General features: G+C 34.4%; 2 protein-coding genes across 3 annotated transcripts; one reads left to right on the forward strand and one right to left on the reverse strand.

Moving 5' to 3' along the window:
• The first annotated feature begins 1,506 nt into the window (after window positions 1–1,506).
• On the forward strand, window positions 1,507–2,605 carry LOC131174440 (uncharacterized). Its single transcript, XM_058137777.1, has 2 exons — window positions 1,507–1,760; window positions 2,389–2,605. Exons 1-2 carry the CDS (start codon window positions 1,507–1,509, stop codon window positions 2,603–2,605), a joined length of 471 nt encoding a protein of 156 aa, XP_057993760.1.
• A 6,965-nt stretch (window positions 2,606–9,570) lies between these two features.
• Window positions 9,571–13,781, reverse strand: LOC110663395 (homeobox-leucine zipper protein HDG11). Of its 2 annotated transcripts, XM_021822677.2 has the most exons (11): window positions 12,969–13,781; window positions 12,738–12,855; window positions 12,461–12,649; window positions 11,921–12,382; window positions 11,740–11,841; window positions 11,602–11,634; window positions 11,434–11,457; window positions 11,130–11,310; window positions 10,794–11,056; window positions 10,609–10,698; window positions 9,571–10,478 (listed from the first exon to the last, which is right to left on the reverse strand). In XM_021822677.2, the coding sequence occupies exons 1-11, from the start codon at window positions 13,103–13,105 to the stop codon at window positions 10,089–10,091; spliced, it is 1,989 nt and encodes a 662-aa protein (XP_021678369.2). In that variant the 5' UTR covers window positions 13,106–13,781; the 3' UTR covers window positions 9,571–10,088. The 2 variants fall into 2 exon arrangements, with proteins under 2 accessions (XP_021678369.2, XP_021678368.2); XM_021822676.2 differs by having other exon boundaries at window positions 11,434–11,634; window positions 12,969–13,780.
• Between the last annotated feature and the right edge of the window lie 1,273 nt (window positions 13,782–15,054).

A 15,054-nucleotide genomic window follows, 5' to 3' on the forward strand; every position in this document is an offset into this window, starting at 1 on the left:
TAATAGCTGCCACAACAAGAGTGGCAGTTCCTTTGGAAGTTATCAAGGGAGCTTGTATCAGACTACCTCCCCTTTGTGGTATCAAACACTAAATTGATTTAATTCCTGGAGTGGCATTACCAAATAGACCAACCTATAGAAGCAACCCCAAAGAGGCAAAGGAGTTGCATAAGCAAGTCATGGAGCTATTGGAAAAAGGATATGTTCATGAATCCATGATCCCATATTCTATTTTAGCTTTGTTGGTGCCCAAAAAGGATGGTTCCATACATATGTGTGTTGATAGTAGGGCCATCAACAAAATCACTATAAAGTATCGCTATTCCATTCCTAGACTTGATGATATGCTTGATGCATTACATGGTGTTGTTGTTTTTTCATAAGTTGATTTGAAGAGTGGTTACCATCAAATTCGAATGAAGGAAAGGGATGAATGGAAACCAGCCTTTAAAACAAAGTCTAGGTTGTATAAGTGGATGGTTATGCCTTTTGGCCTTTCTAATGCTCTTAGCACTTTTATGAGATCATGAACCATGTGCTTCGCCACTTCATTGGCAAATTTTTGGTTGTTTATTTTGATGACATTTTGATTTATAGTAGGAGCTTTGATGAACATGTCAAGCATTTGAGGGCTATTATTGAAGTTTTACGCTAAGAGCAATTGTATGGGAACTTGAAAAAGTGCACTTTTTGCCAAGGGCAAGTCATATTCCTTGGCTTTGTAGTTTTCAAACATGGCATGGAGGTAGATAAAGAGAAGGTGCAAGCAATTCAAACTTGACCAATTCCAGCCACTATTTCGAAGGTAAGGATCTTCTATAGCCTAGCCTCTTTCTATAGGAGGTTTGTCAAGAACTTCAGTACTATCATGGCACCTATCACTGAATGCTTGAAGAAGAAGGGAAGGTTTAAATGGAGTGATGCTACCCAAAAGAGTTTCGAAACAATCAAAGCAAAATTAACCTCTACTCCAATCCTTGCACTACCAAATTTTTTCAAAACTTTTGAAGTAGAGTGTGATACTTCTAGTGTTGGAATAAGGGTTGTTCTAATGCAAGAAGGGAACCCTATTGCTCATTTCATTAAGAAGTTAAATGGAGCTTACTTTAATTATTCCACTTGCAATAAAGAATTATATGCTCTTGTCCGTGCTTTGTAGACCTGGTAACACTACCTCTTGCTAAGGGAGTTTGTTATTCACACTGACCATGAATCATTGAAGCACTTGAAAGGTCAAAGCAAGTTGAACAAAAGACATGCCAAATGGGTGGAGTTCTTGGAATCCTATCCATATGTGATCAAATACAAGAAAGGGCACTCTAACATTTTAGCTGATGCATTATCTAGAAGGTATGCCTTGATTTCTTTGTTAAACATTTTAAACTTTTGGGTTTTTGCTTGATGATAGATCAATACAAGTTGGATGGGGACTTTGCTACTGTATATGAAGCATGCAAACAAAATGCTTTTTAAGGCTTTTACCAACATGAAGGCTACCTTTTTAAGATGGGAAAGTTGTGCATTCCCAATTGCTTTGTTCATGAGTTGCTGGTTAGAGAAGCATATGGAGGGGGACTTGCTAGCCTTTTTGGCAAGAAGAAGACATTAGGGACCTTGAAAGAGCACTTCTTCTCGCCTAGCATGATGAAAGATGTGCACAAAGTGGTAGAGAAGTGTGTGGCATGCAAAAAGGCTAAAAGCAAGGAGTTGATGCAAGGGTTGTACACGCATTTCCCTGTTCCAAGTCATCCTAGGAGCATGTGAGCATGGATTTCATTTTTGTTTTGCCCAAACCTCAAAGGGACAAGGATTCCATCATGGTAGTTGTTGATAGATTCTAAAAGATGGCTCATTTTGTTCCTTGTCATAAGATTGATGATGCTTCTCTTATTGCTAACCTTTTCTTTAAAGAAATTGTTAGGTTGCATGGCATTCCAAAAAGCATTATTTCATATTGTGATGTAAAGTTCCTAAGCTATTTTTGGAAGACATTATGGAGAAAGCTTGGAACTCACCTCCTTTTCAGTACTACTTGCCATCCTCAAACTGATGGACAAATAAAGATGGTGAATAGTATACTCTCAACCTTTCTTCAAACTATTATAAGGAAGAATTTGAAGAGTTTGGATGAAGCTTATTGAATTCGCCTACAACTGAAGTGTGCATGGTTCAACGAAACACTCTCCTTTTGAAATTGTTTATGGTTTTAATCCAACTTCTCCAATGAATTTGTTGCCACTTCCTGTTCATAAGAGAATTAATAATGATGGTGAAAAGAAAGCAAAACTGGTGAAGTCCATGCATAAGGAAATAAGGAAGCAAAGCCGCCAACAAGAAGAGGGAGCAAGTGTAGTTTGCACTAGGTGATTTAGTGTGGATTCACCTAAGGAAAGAGAGATTTCCTAGCCAGAAAAAGTCCAAGTTGAAGCCAAGAGTTGATGGTCCATTTAGAGTTGTGGAGAGAATCAATGATAATGCCTACAAGATAGATTTGCCTAGCGGGTACAATGTTTCTGCCACTTTTAATGTAAGGGATCTTTTTCCTAGCTTGGAAGATGATTTTGAAGATGGGGAAGAGTTAGATTTGAGGGCAAATCCCAATTAACAAAAGGGAGATGATGTGCCACATCATGGTAATGGGATTGACATGGTATATATGGGCTCATTGACCAAGTCCAAGAGCAAGCTTGTTACTTTGCTTGCTCTTGTCTAAGAATAAAGATGTTGTGGGCTGGACTTATTTACTTAAATAGGGCATATGATTCAAGTAGAGTTAAGAAGTTTATGGGATGAAAATTAGTGAGTATTTTGTCTTAAATGGGCTTGGCCTGCAAATTGGCATGTAGACTCTCTCTTTCCCTTTCTTTATGTTGTTGAAAGTTGACAAGTCAAAGAATAAAAGTCAGATTGAAGAGAATCAAGAAAATCCTATTGAAAGATTTCCAAGAGCACATCTTTCCTAATCAGCTAAGTAAGAATCTCTCCTCTCTCTCTCACTCAAATTCATGCAGCTACTTGGAGAAAGCTACAAGACCTATTTTTGTTTCTTATTTTGCTATTTAGTACTTGTATAAGAACTACTAAAGTTTTCTACTTAGTTGCTAGCTTATTTTCCTAAATAGTAATTATATTCTGCCTGTAAATAGGCCTCCTCTTCTAAGTTTTCCTGACTTTTGAGAATCAATAACAAGTGTTGCTAGGTTTTTCTTATCAAACCTTTGGTTTATGGTGAAAGAATTCTAGACTTATCAAAAGTTCTTTGTGTGGCATCTACATTTAAAAATTGGGTTCTTTGTGTGGCATTCTCTCTTTCTACTTATCGTTTTATCTTTCTTGTTTTGTTCTTATTTTCAGTTCATAAACATCAAAACCAAAAAAAAGAAAAATTATCCTTTCTTTTTATCAATCCCTTACAAGGCACATCATTTTATAAGTAGAATTACTATTAAAATAATTTTAAATTTTTAATTTATATTAATATTAGCGATTGAAATTATTTATATATTTAACTTTAAAAATATATAAAAAAGATTGAACTATAATTTGCTTCTAATATAAATCCAGTCAAAGTCATACATGAAAATCTTCTAGTACACAAGGTCTTCTAACACACACCAGTATTTATGCTATGCATCCTGGAAGCACAAAAATATACCATGATCTGAAGCCTCATTATTGGTGGCCTGATATGAAGAAGGACATAGCTGACTATGTGACTAAATATTGACATGTCAACAAGTCAAGGCAGAACATCAAGTACCATCAAGTTTGTTACAGCCCATAAGCATACCTGAGTGGAAATAGGATCAGGTCACCATGAATTTTGTTAGTGGTCTACCTCTCACCCAGAAGAAACATGATGCAGTATGGGTGATAGTGGATAGATTGACTAAATCAACTCATTTTTTGCCAGTTAGAATTGACTACTCACTGGAGAAGCTAGTAGAGTTGTATATCAGTGAGATAGTTAGCCTGCATGGAATCCCACTTTCCATCATATCTGATCGAGACCTGAGGTTTACATCTAGATTTTGGAAGAAGTTGCAAGAAGCCTTGGGCACACAACTCTATTTTAGCACAGCTTTTCATCCTCAGACGGATGGACAGTCGGAATGAGTTATTCAGGTAAACTTTAAAACTCATTGAATTATTACAAATATTAAAATTGAAATGATAATAATAACATGAAATATGTGATAGGTCCTTAAGGATATGCTAAAGAATTGTGTTATTGAGTTTGAGGAAAGTTGGGACAGATACCTCCCACTGGCAGAATTTGCATACAATAATAGCTACCAAGCTAGCATTCAGATGGCTTCGTATAAGGCACTGTATAGGAGGAGGTGCAGAACACCATTATGTTGGACTGAACTGGGCAAAGATAAACTTGTGAGACCAGACCTGGTGAAACAGACTGAGGAGAAAGTGAAGTTAATCAAAACTAATTTGAAGGTTGCCTTAGATAGACAGAAGTCTTATGTTGACTTGAAAAGAAAAGACATAGAATATGAAGTTGGCGACAAGGTGTTTCTCAAAGTCTCACCATGGAAGAAGGTATTGAGGTTTGGGAGAAAGGGTAAGTTAAGCCTTAGGTTCATTGGCCCATATAAAGTCATTGAACTTGTGGGTCTAGTAGCCTATAGGCTAGTTTTACCACCAAAGCTGAACAAGATCCATAATGTGTTTCATGTGTCCATGCTGAGAAGGTACAGATCAGACACTTCACATGTCATCTCCATGAAAGAAATTGAAATCCAACCAGTTTGACATATGAAGAGGAACCCATAAGGATCCTAGCTCAAGAAGTGAAGGAATTAAGGAACAAGCAGATTCCACTGGTGAAAGTGCTTTGGAGGCACCACAGCACCGAAGAGGCAACCTGGGAAATTGAAGAGACAATGAGGCAACAGTTCCCTCAACTGTTTGCATCAGGTAAATTTTGAGGACGAAATTTTTGTTAGAGGGGAAGAGCTGTAATGCCCTCACTTTAGGTAGTCTGTACATTTTACTGTTCTGGTGACTAATGTCTGTCCGGATAGCTAGAATGTCTGGAACTATATTTAAACTAGAGTGAGGAGTTATAAATAAACCAAATAATGATAAGAAAAATTAAGAAAAAATTTAAGTAATAAAATACAACAAGGTTAAATGAGCCGGTGCCCCAGCGATAGGTGACCTGATGGAAAGCGACTGTGAAGACAGTTAGTGACCCTAGACCCATGGGAAAATCCTATGAAATAATTTTTGGGACTCCAATGAAGAGTTATTGAGCCTTAGATAGCAATAGAATGCCAAGTAAATGCTAAGAAAATTTTCTAAGTCGGTACAGATAATTTTTGCTTGTTAAGCTAAATGAATGGCATTTTAGTCATTTCACCTTCAGATATGATTTTTGACCAACTTGTCCACCAAAGTAAGTGAGATTTATGACATAAAATATGAATAAATATTGATAAAAAAAATTAATTAAAAATGAGTAAAGAAAGAAGAAAGAAAAAGAAAAAAAATAAAATAAAAACCTAATTATGACATCATTATTATGTCATTAAAATTTTATCCACCAATCATATTTGGAAAACCTTAAAAGTAAAAGCTAATAAGAGATAATTACATCAAAAAAATTCATTTCCCATCTCCATCTTCAACCTTGGCCGAAATTCTTCTCTCTCTTCCCTCCATTGATGCTCCTTCATCATATCTTGATGAACCTTGATTTCTTACCCCAGAATCTATAAATTCCTTCATTAAAACTTGTCACCAAATCTTGCAAAAGTGTTTGGCTGCCAAGAATTGAAGAGAAAGTGGAAGATTGGACACCCTAGAATATTGCTTCAAGAGGTTAGTGTCCATTTCCTTTTTCTCTCTCATTGTATTCTTTGGTAGGACATGGAAGTAAGCTAGAATTTGCAAAAATTGAACAAAAACATGCATGTTTGGACCTTCCTAAATTTTTGGTAGCCATGAGTTGAAAATGGTCTTAATGAATTTTAATGGAATTGAAATGGTGTAGTGATGGTTTATAATGAGTATACAAGTATTAGAACTTTGATTTGTATGTATGGAGCAAAATTTGAAACTTTGAGAATTAGGGTTGAGCAAAAATTAGGGTTTTGTTGAATTAATGGTGAAGTGGTGTTCTAATGGTCAATTAGTGACCATTTGAGTAGAATTGACCTTAATTTGGAATGAATTGTGGAATGGAGTTAAGGATTGGTAGTGCTGCCCATTTGCTGGAAATTCTGAACTTGGAGTCCAATGTGTTTGGGCAGCCATAACTTGGCTTGTGTAGCTTCAATTGGTACAAGGCTAATTGGAGGTGAAATTAGGGACATAATGCCACATTTTTTGTGAAGAGACCCTACCCAGAAAACTAACTTAAGTTGACCTAAAAATTGCCTAAATCTGGGTAACCAAAATTCTGGACCTGGAAAATAACTAAACGAACACTGTTTGTTCATATGGCCATAACCTTGTGTGGAGAGGTCCAAATGACCTGATTCTTGAACCCCTGAAAATCTTAGACAATGTAGCACAACTTTCATGAAGAACAGAAACCCAAATTCTGACCATAACCAATTCAAATTGCAAGCCAAAATTAGGGCACCAAAACTGCTAGAACCAATTCTGCCCAGAAAATCTGGACAATGACCAATCCGGCCAGTTATGGTGAAAATGCCATAACTTGAGCTACAAAACTCCAAATGGAGTGATCTAAAAAGAAAATTAAAGAAGACACATTAAGAAACAACTTTGATGAAGAAATTTTAGCCAAATTCTTATTGTAGATTGATCCAATGGAACAGTAAACCTAAGTGACCAAATCTGAAAATTTGAAATAACTTCCAATGAGCTTTGAATTGAAATCGGCAACCAATGCCAACATATGTAAAACCGAAAATGTGGTATTTTAGTGCAATTAGAACTTGTCTACCTATTAATTATGAAAAAGTCAACAATTATGCATGAATAGTAAGGCGAATAGTAACTACCAAAAATTAAGAGCAAAGAATTAAACAATTAACTTTATAACATGGCCTAGTATGCCTAGTATGATTGGTTTGGATAGGTTGGCATGCCAATAGGGTTCCGATAGTAGTACTGCATATGGCTTTGTGCTATTTTGTGATTTATGGCATTTTATGCCATTTTATGATATTATAGCCTATGGCCATTTTGCTATGATTGATACACTTGGCTTTATGCCTAATATTTGATATGGCTTATTAGTCGTTCTATTGCACACCTGACAGACACCTTGTGACCGATGGTGTACCGGCCCGAGGTACTTGATACCCAGTGCCAGTTTACCCGTTTATCCAGTCCAGTCAACTGGTATAGGTTATCTTGGCAACCAAAATAAGTCTTAATAATTTATAACCAAATAAGGAACATAAAAAGTATTAAAATTAATAATATTACGAATAATTACCAGAAATTCAGTCTGCATGAAATAACAACATGATTTTTGCATATTTATTTATTTGTAGTTTATTTTTATTTTATATTGGCACCACTAAGCTGTATTGCTTAGCGCGTCATTTTTTGCCACGTGTAGATACTGGTGAGAAAGATAGAGAGCCCAGCAGACCTCAAACTGGGTGAGCGTCCTGATCTGCATTGTGTTCTAATATCACCACATCTACAGTATTTTGGGTAGGACTCATTAGACCTGTTAGTAGTTTTGCATTTTGTAGTTATGTATTCATTTTGTATTGTAAATTTTGAACCTGTGTAACTATTGTAAACTATGCAAATTAATAAAATTTGAGCATTTCCTTATGAAATTGAACAAAAATTATGTGATAGCATGGGATGAATGAAATTATGATTTTGAGATAAAATATTGAGACATGTTGAAATTATGTTGATTTTTTTTTATTGGAGTTGCGGACAATACATATATTGGAAGTGTTTTTAACATGTTTTGAAAAACTGTTTTCTCAATTTTTAGTTAGCACTCTGCCAAATTTTCTGTAGAATTTTCAAAATTTCAAGTTAATCAAAATTTTAATTCATGACATGAATTTCACTTAAAAGCTTTTTAATAAATAAATTAAGATCTGGGAATTATAATAAGACAAGTTAAAATGCTCTGACACCGAGTGTGATATCCTTTGCTCAACTACACTGTAGACGGGTGAGGAGTGTCACAAAATTTATATTAGAGTCAAATTATAATTTAATCCTTTTTTTCTATTTTTAAAAATTGAAGGGCTTATTTGTCCTCAAAAACTTATTTGATTTATTTTAAAAAATTTAAAAGATTTATATGATTTTTTAAAAATTAAAGAATTTAATTAGATCTCAAAATATTTTAAAGACTCATGTGATTATTTGGCACAACTTTAAGGGCTAAATAAAGCATTTGCCTATGTATGAAAGAGTAGGTGAGTTGAGATCAAATTTCTTCTCTTCACGATTTCATCCTCCTATAAATATTTTAAGTGAAGAGGGTTCTATTTTTATCGATTGGATTAATCTGTTTGGTCAAAAGTGTGCAACTTTTAAAGAGCAAAAGATCAATTATATAAATTGGCAATGGTAGGCTCCATTATAGTGGATTTGAATAGTTGAGTGTATTGATGGTCATGTTCATGTTGATTAGTGACAAACTACTTGCCTAATTAAGCCAAATCTTTTAATAACTTTTAGTATGCAATAAGTCTCCTGATATATGTCTTCACCGATATTTCTATTGGATTTTCAAGAGTTTCATTATAAAGTTTCAAGGTTAAATAAATAATAATTTAAGTAACTTTTTTAAATATGAATCTTGATGTTTGATAAATTCTCTGTTTAAAAATTAAAATTTTATAAGAATTTAATTAAATTAATTTCTTTTAGATTAATTTTTATGATTAAAATGAAAGAATTTAATTTTTTTTAGTTTAAAATTTTTTATTTAAAAAAATCTAATTGTATGAAAATTCAATTGAATTTTATTTTTCATAAATAATATATTTTAAAAGAAATTATGATTTAATTTTTTTAATTCAAAATAATTTAATTCTTAATTTTAATTCAATCAACTAAATAGTCTTTTTATTAATATTATTTTTATTTAAATAAGAAAAAATAGTGAAGCGCTAAATTAAGATTTGAAAATTTTACAAAATGACTCGTGAGATTTAACCATAATTATGATTTAATCTTCTGATTTTTAATATAAAATAATTTAGTTCATTAATTCTGAAATCATTAATCAATTAATTCATCCATTAAATTTTATATTAAAGTTTAACCGTACTTTCTTGTCTGACTAATGGTAATTTGTGAGAATTATAAAAACTAATCAATTAAAGGTTAGGATTAATATGTTTAAAATAAAAAACAGAGGAATTAAATTAATAATTATGCCAAACTTGAGAGGTGATTTTATAAATGACCAAAATAAAAGTTGAAAAACTTTAAATGAGGGAAAAGCTCAGGCATGGAGGTGGAGCCCAACATTGAAACCTAAAGCTAAAACAGAGCCCCACAGCACTCATGAATTTCAACTTCTGGCTGTCTTCATTCACACACACACATATATCCATTCAAGAGAAGAGAGAGTTTTATTACCAGAAGCAGTGAAAATAATAATAAGATCATTGATTGCTAAATAAATGTAAAAGCACAGAAAGTCAATACCCGAACCACACATTGTTCTTGCTGTTCTGTAGAGGCAATGAAGAGATAATAACCAAAAAAAAAAAAAAAAATACCCTTCAGCAGCAGCAGGAAAGAGATGGATGGTGCGTTCTTGACTCCCTATTTAATTGATACTATTCTTCCAAGGTAAAAATTTTATCAGAAACCCAAAAAAAAAAAATTAATTAAATCAAGTTGGTGTAGACTGTAATGAAGTTTGGCAGCAAAAACAGCTCAAGTAGCTTGCAGTAAATAACCATCTTCTGTTGTTGATCAGAGGGCATTCAAGGCCTCAACTAACCTCCCAATACTTCTTTTGTTCTGACATTGAATAACCTTTTTGCTCAAATATAGTCTCTAAAAATTTCCCTCTATCTTCATATTTAAAGCAGGTAGAGAGGGAAGAGAAGAAACAGTTGTATTGCCATTGTAGTAGCTAGCAGCAGAATCAGAGATCATCAGGAACTAGGACAGTTCATGGCAGCCTTAATTTGTTGGACAGTGGTACTGATAAGGTTATTAACCGTGGTTACTGATTCAAGGTTTAGTTTTGCAGATGGCAAACTGCTCACTAGTATTTGAAATGATACTGTTATTAGTGAACCACTTGACCTACCCATACTTCCATGTGTATTAGAGCTGGAAGATGCTCCATCTCCATGGTCTGGATGACCATCCGGTGAAATTGTGAATCCTGATGGAAGCAAGGGAATATAAGATGGGTCCTCTCCACTCATTGCTATGTTGACCGCTGGAAGATCAACTGGGCAGTAAACTACAAGTGAACCTGATGCATCTATGCAGCTCTCTTGCAGTATTAACATATTGTTTTGACCTGAATTGAATGCCTAATCAAGTAACCGAAAGCACAATTAGGAATGCTATGTAAAGTAACCAATCTAGATTAGGAAGTACAACAATTTGCATGAGAGGGAACAAAAAGGAGAAAGAAGAAGAGGTAGATACTAGTAGCCTTACTCGAAGAACAGATATGCAGTTCCCGGGATGGGAGCCATTGGCAATATGAGCAACCTCTTGCACTGCATTGCCACTAGAGAGAACATCCCACTAAAGAAAGGGAGTATCAAAAGCAAAATGGTAAGAACCCTTCAACCTAACCATACAACAGTGAAAATGCTGTTAATGAATTCCAATAAATATACCTGAGCTCGAGTTCTCTCGTCCTTGAAGAAATTGAAGACATTTTGTGGAGAAACTGGAAGCCAAAAGGTAGTAGCTGCATTAAGAACTACACCATTGGGTTGCCCAGGATCTGTGCTCTTATGAACTCGAACTCCAACCTCATTCATACCAGAAACAGTAGTCCATCGATGGCTGTTAGATGTGCTGATGCTAGCACAGAAACTGTTCACCATTCTTTGAGCAAGTTTCATCATGCTTCTCTTACCATCAGGCGATGGAATTACTGAAAAATAGAAGAATTAGTTAATTTCATGATTGGCTAAGTAAAATAGTGCTTAGCATGGTCATAACATTACCTCCACCAAGATCACGAGTTGAATTGCCTGACACCATTAGACATGCAAATCTTTCACATAATCTTTGCAGAGTGGCAAGCCATCGTTCAGCTCCAAAAGCCATTCCACTGTGAACAAGGTCTCTGTAAAGCCTATGAGTTGGGGCTTTGTCTTCTATCTCCACATGTTCCACCCAAGTAACCTGTTTAGGGATTTGAAATTGAATAGTTGTGAGTGCAAAAAAATCACTGCATTTGCACTGGATTTGGAAATATAATACTGAACTAACCACTGATAATAAAGCTCAATGGAGCAATTTGACAACCTTGGAGTATCCATTAGGCATATCCTGAATCATGCATCCAGAAGGAAGCCTATGAGATCGACATTGAGAAGCAAATTGTGGAATATCATATGAAACATTAACAATTGCCCACAAGCCTTGCTCAATTTGCTGACAATAACGAAGGATATAGAATTCTCGAGTTGGTACCAATGGTGAAAGCACCTGCAACTCTTCATACATCTGCAAATGCCACCATTAAAATGAGAAAACCATTCCTCAAACATGATGTTGGGATCAAAAGGAAAGAAATTTAAGCACTTTTTTCTTTGGTGCAAATTATTTTACCAATTGCAAAGAACCACTGTGACTGCCCATCATTCCAGATGAAATTACTTCGAGGGTCTTTGCCACACACACAATGCTGGGAAACAGCTCGACCCACTTGTTCTGCAAACCCCAATTAGTTTAAATAACTACGAAATAGGTCCAAAAAATTGTAAAGTAAAAGAATGTTTGAAGGACTCACAGCGTCCATAACCATGTCCACCAAAGCTAAACTATTCATGATGACAAAACCTGAATCTCTGGATGCCTCAATTCGAACATTGGGATTCTTCAAGCGAGAAACAGCCCTGGGAAAAAGTGTTTGATAAGTATCAAGATGAAGAACATCCCTTCCATCCGTGGGTGACTTAATCCACAAAGGTTCATCAGTCTGCAAAAGTCTTAGCAATTCATCCATGGCACTTGCTGCAATATCAGTCATAAGGGACTTGTCCATATCTGAAATACCAAGTGGGTGAAATGGCAAATTTGAAGTAGATGGTATAAGATCAAGATCAAGATCAAGAGAAGGAGCACCATTCCCTTGGCCACCAAAACTCCCCATGGACAAGTCCAGAGAAGAAATATGAATAGGCTGCACTGGAGGGAGGTGGGAAATTGGCCTTCCAATGTATTTGGCGGCAATGCTGGAAACTCTATCAAGCTGCCAAGTTCATCAACCAAATTTAGCAATAAAAATCCAAAATAAAAGGAAAATGGAGGGAGAGAGTCAAGAAGCAACCTCCTCCTTCAATTGGGCATTCTCCATTCTTAACTTGTGTTCATCGAAATAAGAATCTTCGGTGACAGGAGGACCACCACAGGAGGGGCAAATAACATTCCTGAGAGCCTCTCTAATTGCTATATTCTCACATCGGATCTTATCATTCTCAGCTCGAAGGGCACAGTTATCGGCTCTTTCGTGTTGGGCCTGAATGAAATTGGTATTGGCATATTTTACTGAACAGGGATAGGTAAAATTGATTTACAAGAGTAAAAAGAAGCAGAAAAGGCTTAACCTTCATCTGGGTTCTCCTGTTCTGAAACCAAAACTTGATCTGCCGAGGTGCCAAACCCAACTCTCTGCTTAACTGTAACCTCTGCTTCTCATCTGGGTGTGGGCATTCCTTGAACATTCTTCATGTTCCCCATTAAACAACAACAAGAACCAATATTATTATTAATTTTCTAAGCAAAAACCACAAAGAAATGAATAGAAAAAAAGAAAATCAATGCCCCAGGGTGCTTACGCTTCAAGCTTCTGAATTTGATTACCAGTGTGACGATGATAACGCTTCTTCCTTCTGTGGGGGTCAGACGGGTCATGGTCTCCACCAGAACCACTACCACCGCCACCGCCACTTCCTCCACCGCTACCGTATTCCATATAAGTGATATCAAAAAGAGCAAGATACGATACAGGAAGAAGAAGAAAATGAAGCAACAGTAGCAGAAGAAAATTAAGACTTAAAGAGGCATGAAATGAGGGTGAAATTGGCGTTTAAGCATTGATAATGAAGTGGAGAAAAAGGAAGAAATGACAGGGAAAGAAAAAAACGGCAGAGAAAATGTCAAAGAAATTGGCATGATTTGAGAGAGCTGAGTTTAAGGGTTTTGAAATTATTAAGATAATGAAATGAAAATAAATCTCGGGCTATAATTAAGCCAGTGAAAGACTCAAGAAGAAGCAACAGCTCTTCCAAGCTAAACCCACTAGAGCTCGTGTTCCAATTCTTCTTCTTCTTTTTCCTTCCAGTTTTAGCCAATGTAACTGATGGGGTTTTAAAGCATTAGACCCTCTCTCTCTCTGTCTCTCTCTCTCTCATGGCATGAGGTTCTGAGAGAAAGAGAGTTGGTTTCAGTAATAAAAATAGAGAGAGAATTCTCTCTCTGAAATTAAAGACATACAGAGAGACTCTCTCTCTCTTCTGGTAGAGTGGTACACAAGCTCATCTTCAGACGCCAGATATGCACAACAGAGCTTTTAATTGTTATTGTTATTATTACTATTATTATGATAAAACCACCACTCTTCACTCTCTTCACTTTTCGCTCAGCCGCTGTAGCAATTCCGTTCCCTTCCCTTCCCCCGTCTGCTTCTTTCTGTTATATATTCTTTATTTTTTTAATCTATTTCTTCAAAATAAGTCATTCAATTTTAATATCATTATCCTTCCAAGTCAAATAATTTTTTTGTTCGATAAAAATTTAGGATTTAAAGAATGTACAGATTATCAAAATTTTGCTGTTAAAAATTTATAAAATTATAATAATTTCAATAAAATTAAATTAAAATTTTAATAAATTTTATAAAATAAATTAAATTTTAATAATTTTTATAAAAATATTTATAAAATTGAGTAATATTATATAATAGTAATCGATTAAGTGAAAAAATTTTTTATTTTTTATTTTTAAATAAAATTGATTTATTTAAAAAATTTAGGAAAAAATCAATATTATATATATTAAGATTTTAAATTGCGGACAAAGTATTAAAAAAAATTGAAATATAAAATTATTTTTAATTATTTGGAGATTGTTCGTTTCTTTGTTTGGTTGTATGTTGCTGAAAGAAAAGCCTTAAAAGTCAAAGTTGATGCCTTTTTAGACAGGTGGATTCTGAGCCACCTCAAAAAGAAAAAGAAAAAACCTTTTTTTGTTTGGATTCAGTGAAAAGTCAAGTGGGATGAAATAATAATTATTATTTTTTATTAAACTGTCAGAGATTTTTTTTTCTTTTAAAAATTTTAGATTAATTATATATAAATATTTAAAATTTTTTTTTTCTATTTCTTTATAACGTATTTCTTTTTTACTAGATACAGTGGACCCAAGCCATTATAATAAATTTAAATAAAATAACAAAACAATTAGTTTTCCTTTTTATTTTTTTTACCTTTTCAACACTTTTTACCTTATCTGGGAAAGTAAAAATAAATAAATAAATAATAACACCTTACATTAGAGGTTGCCACGATTCAGGAACCATCGGTTACGGTTTCTGAATCGTTAATTTAGATTTAACGAAATCATGAACTTGAACCAAATCGTCAGGAAAAGATTTAAAAGACGGTTCATAAACCGCCGGTTCCGGTTTGAGCCATTGTTTAAAACGGTTTGAAGGGTGGTTCGAAAAAAAACGGTTCAAAACAGTTTGAAAAACGGTTTGAAAGTAGTTTAGGGATGGTTTAAGGGTAGCTTAGATAAAAAAAAATTAGAGAAAAATTTTATTGATTCAAAATTTAAGTTATATTTGTAAAAATATTTTAATTTTTCTCATAAATCTTTCAATCAAAATAAAATAAGAAAAAAAAAGAAAGAAAATAATTTATC

Source organism: Hevea brasiliensis, chromosome 16 (genome assembly GCF_030052815.1).
Source record: "Hevea brasiliensis isolate MT/VB/25A 57/8 chromosome 16, ASM3005281v1, whole genome shotgun sequence".
NCBI lineage: Eukaryota > Viridiplantae > Streptophyta > Magnoliopsida > Malpighiales > Euphorbiaceae > Hevea > Hevea brasiliensis.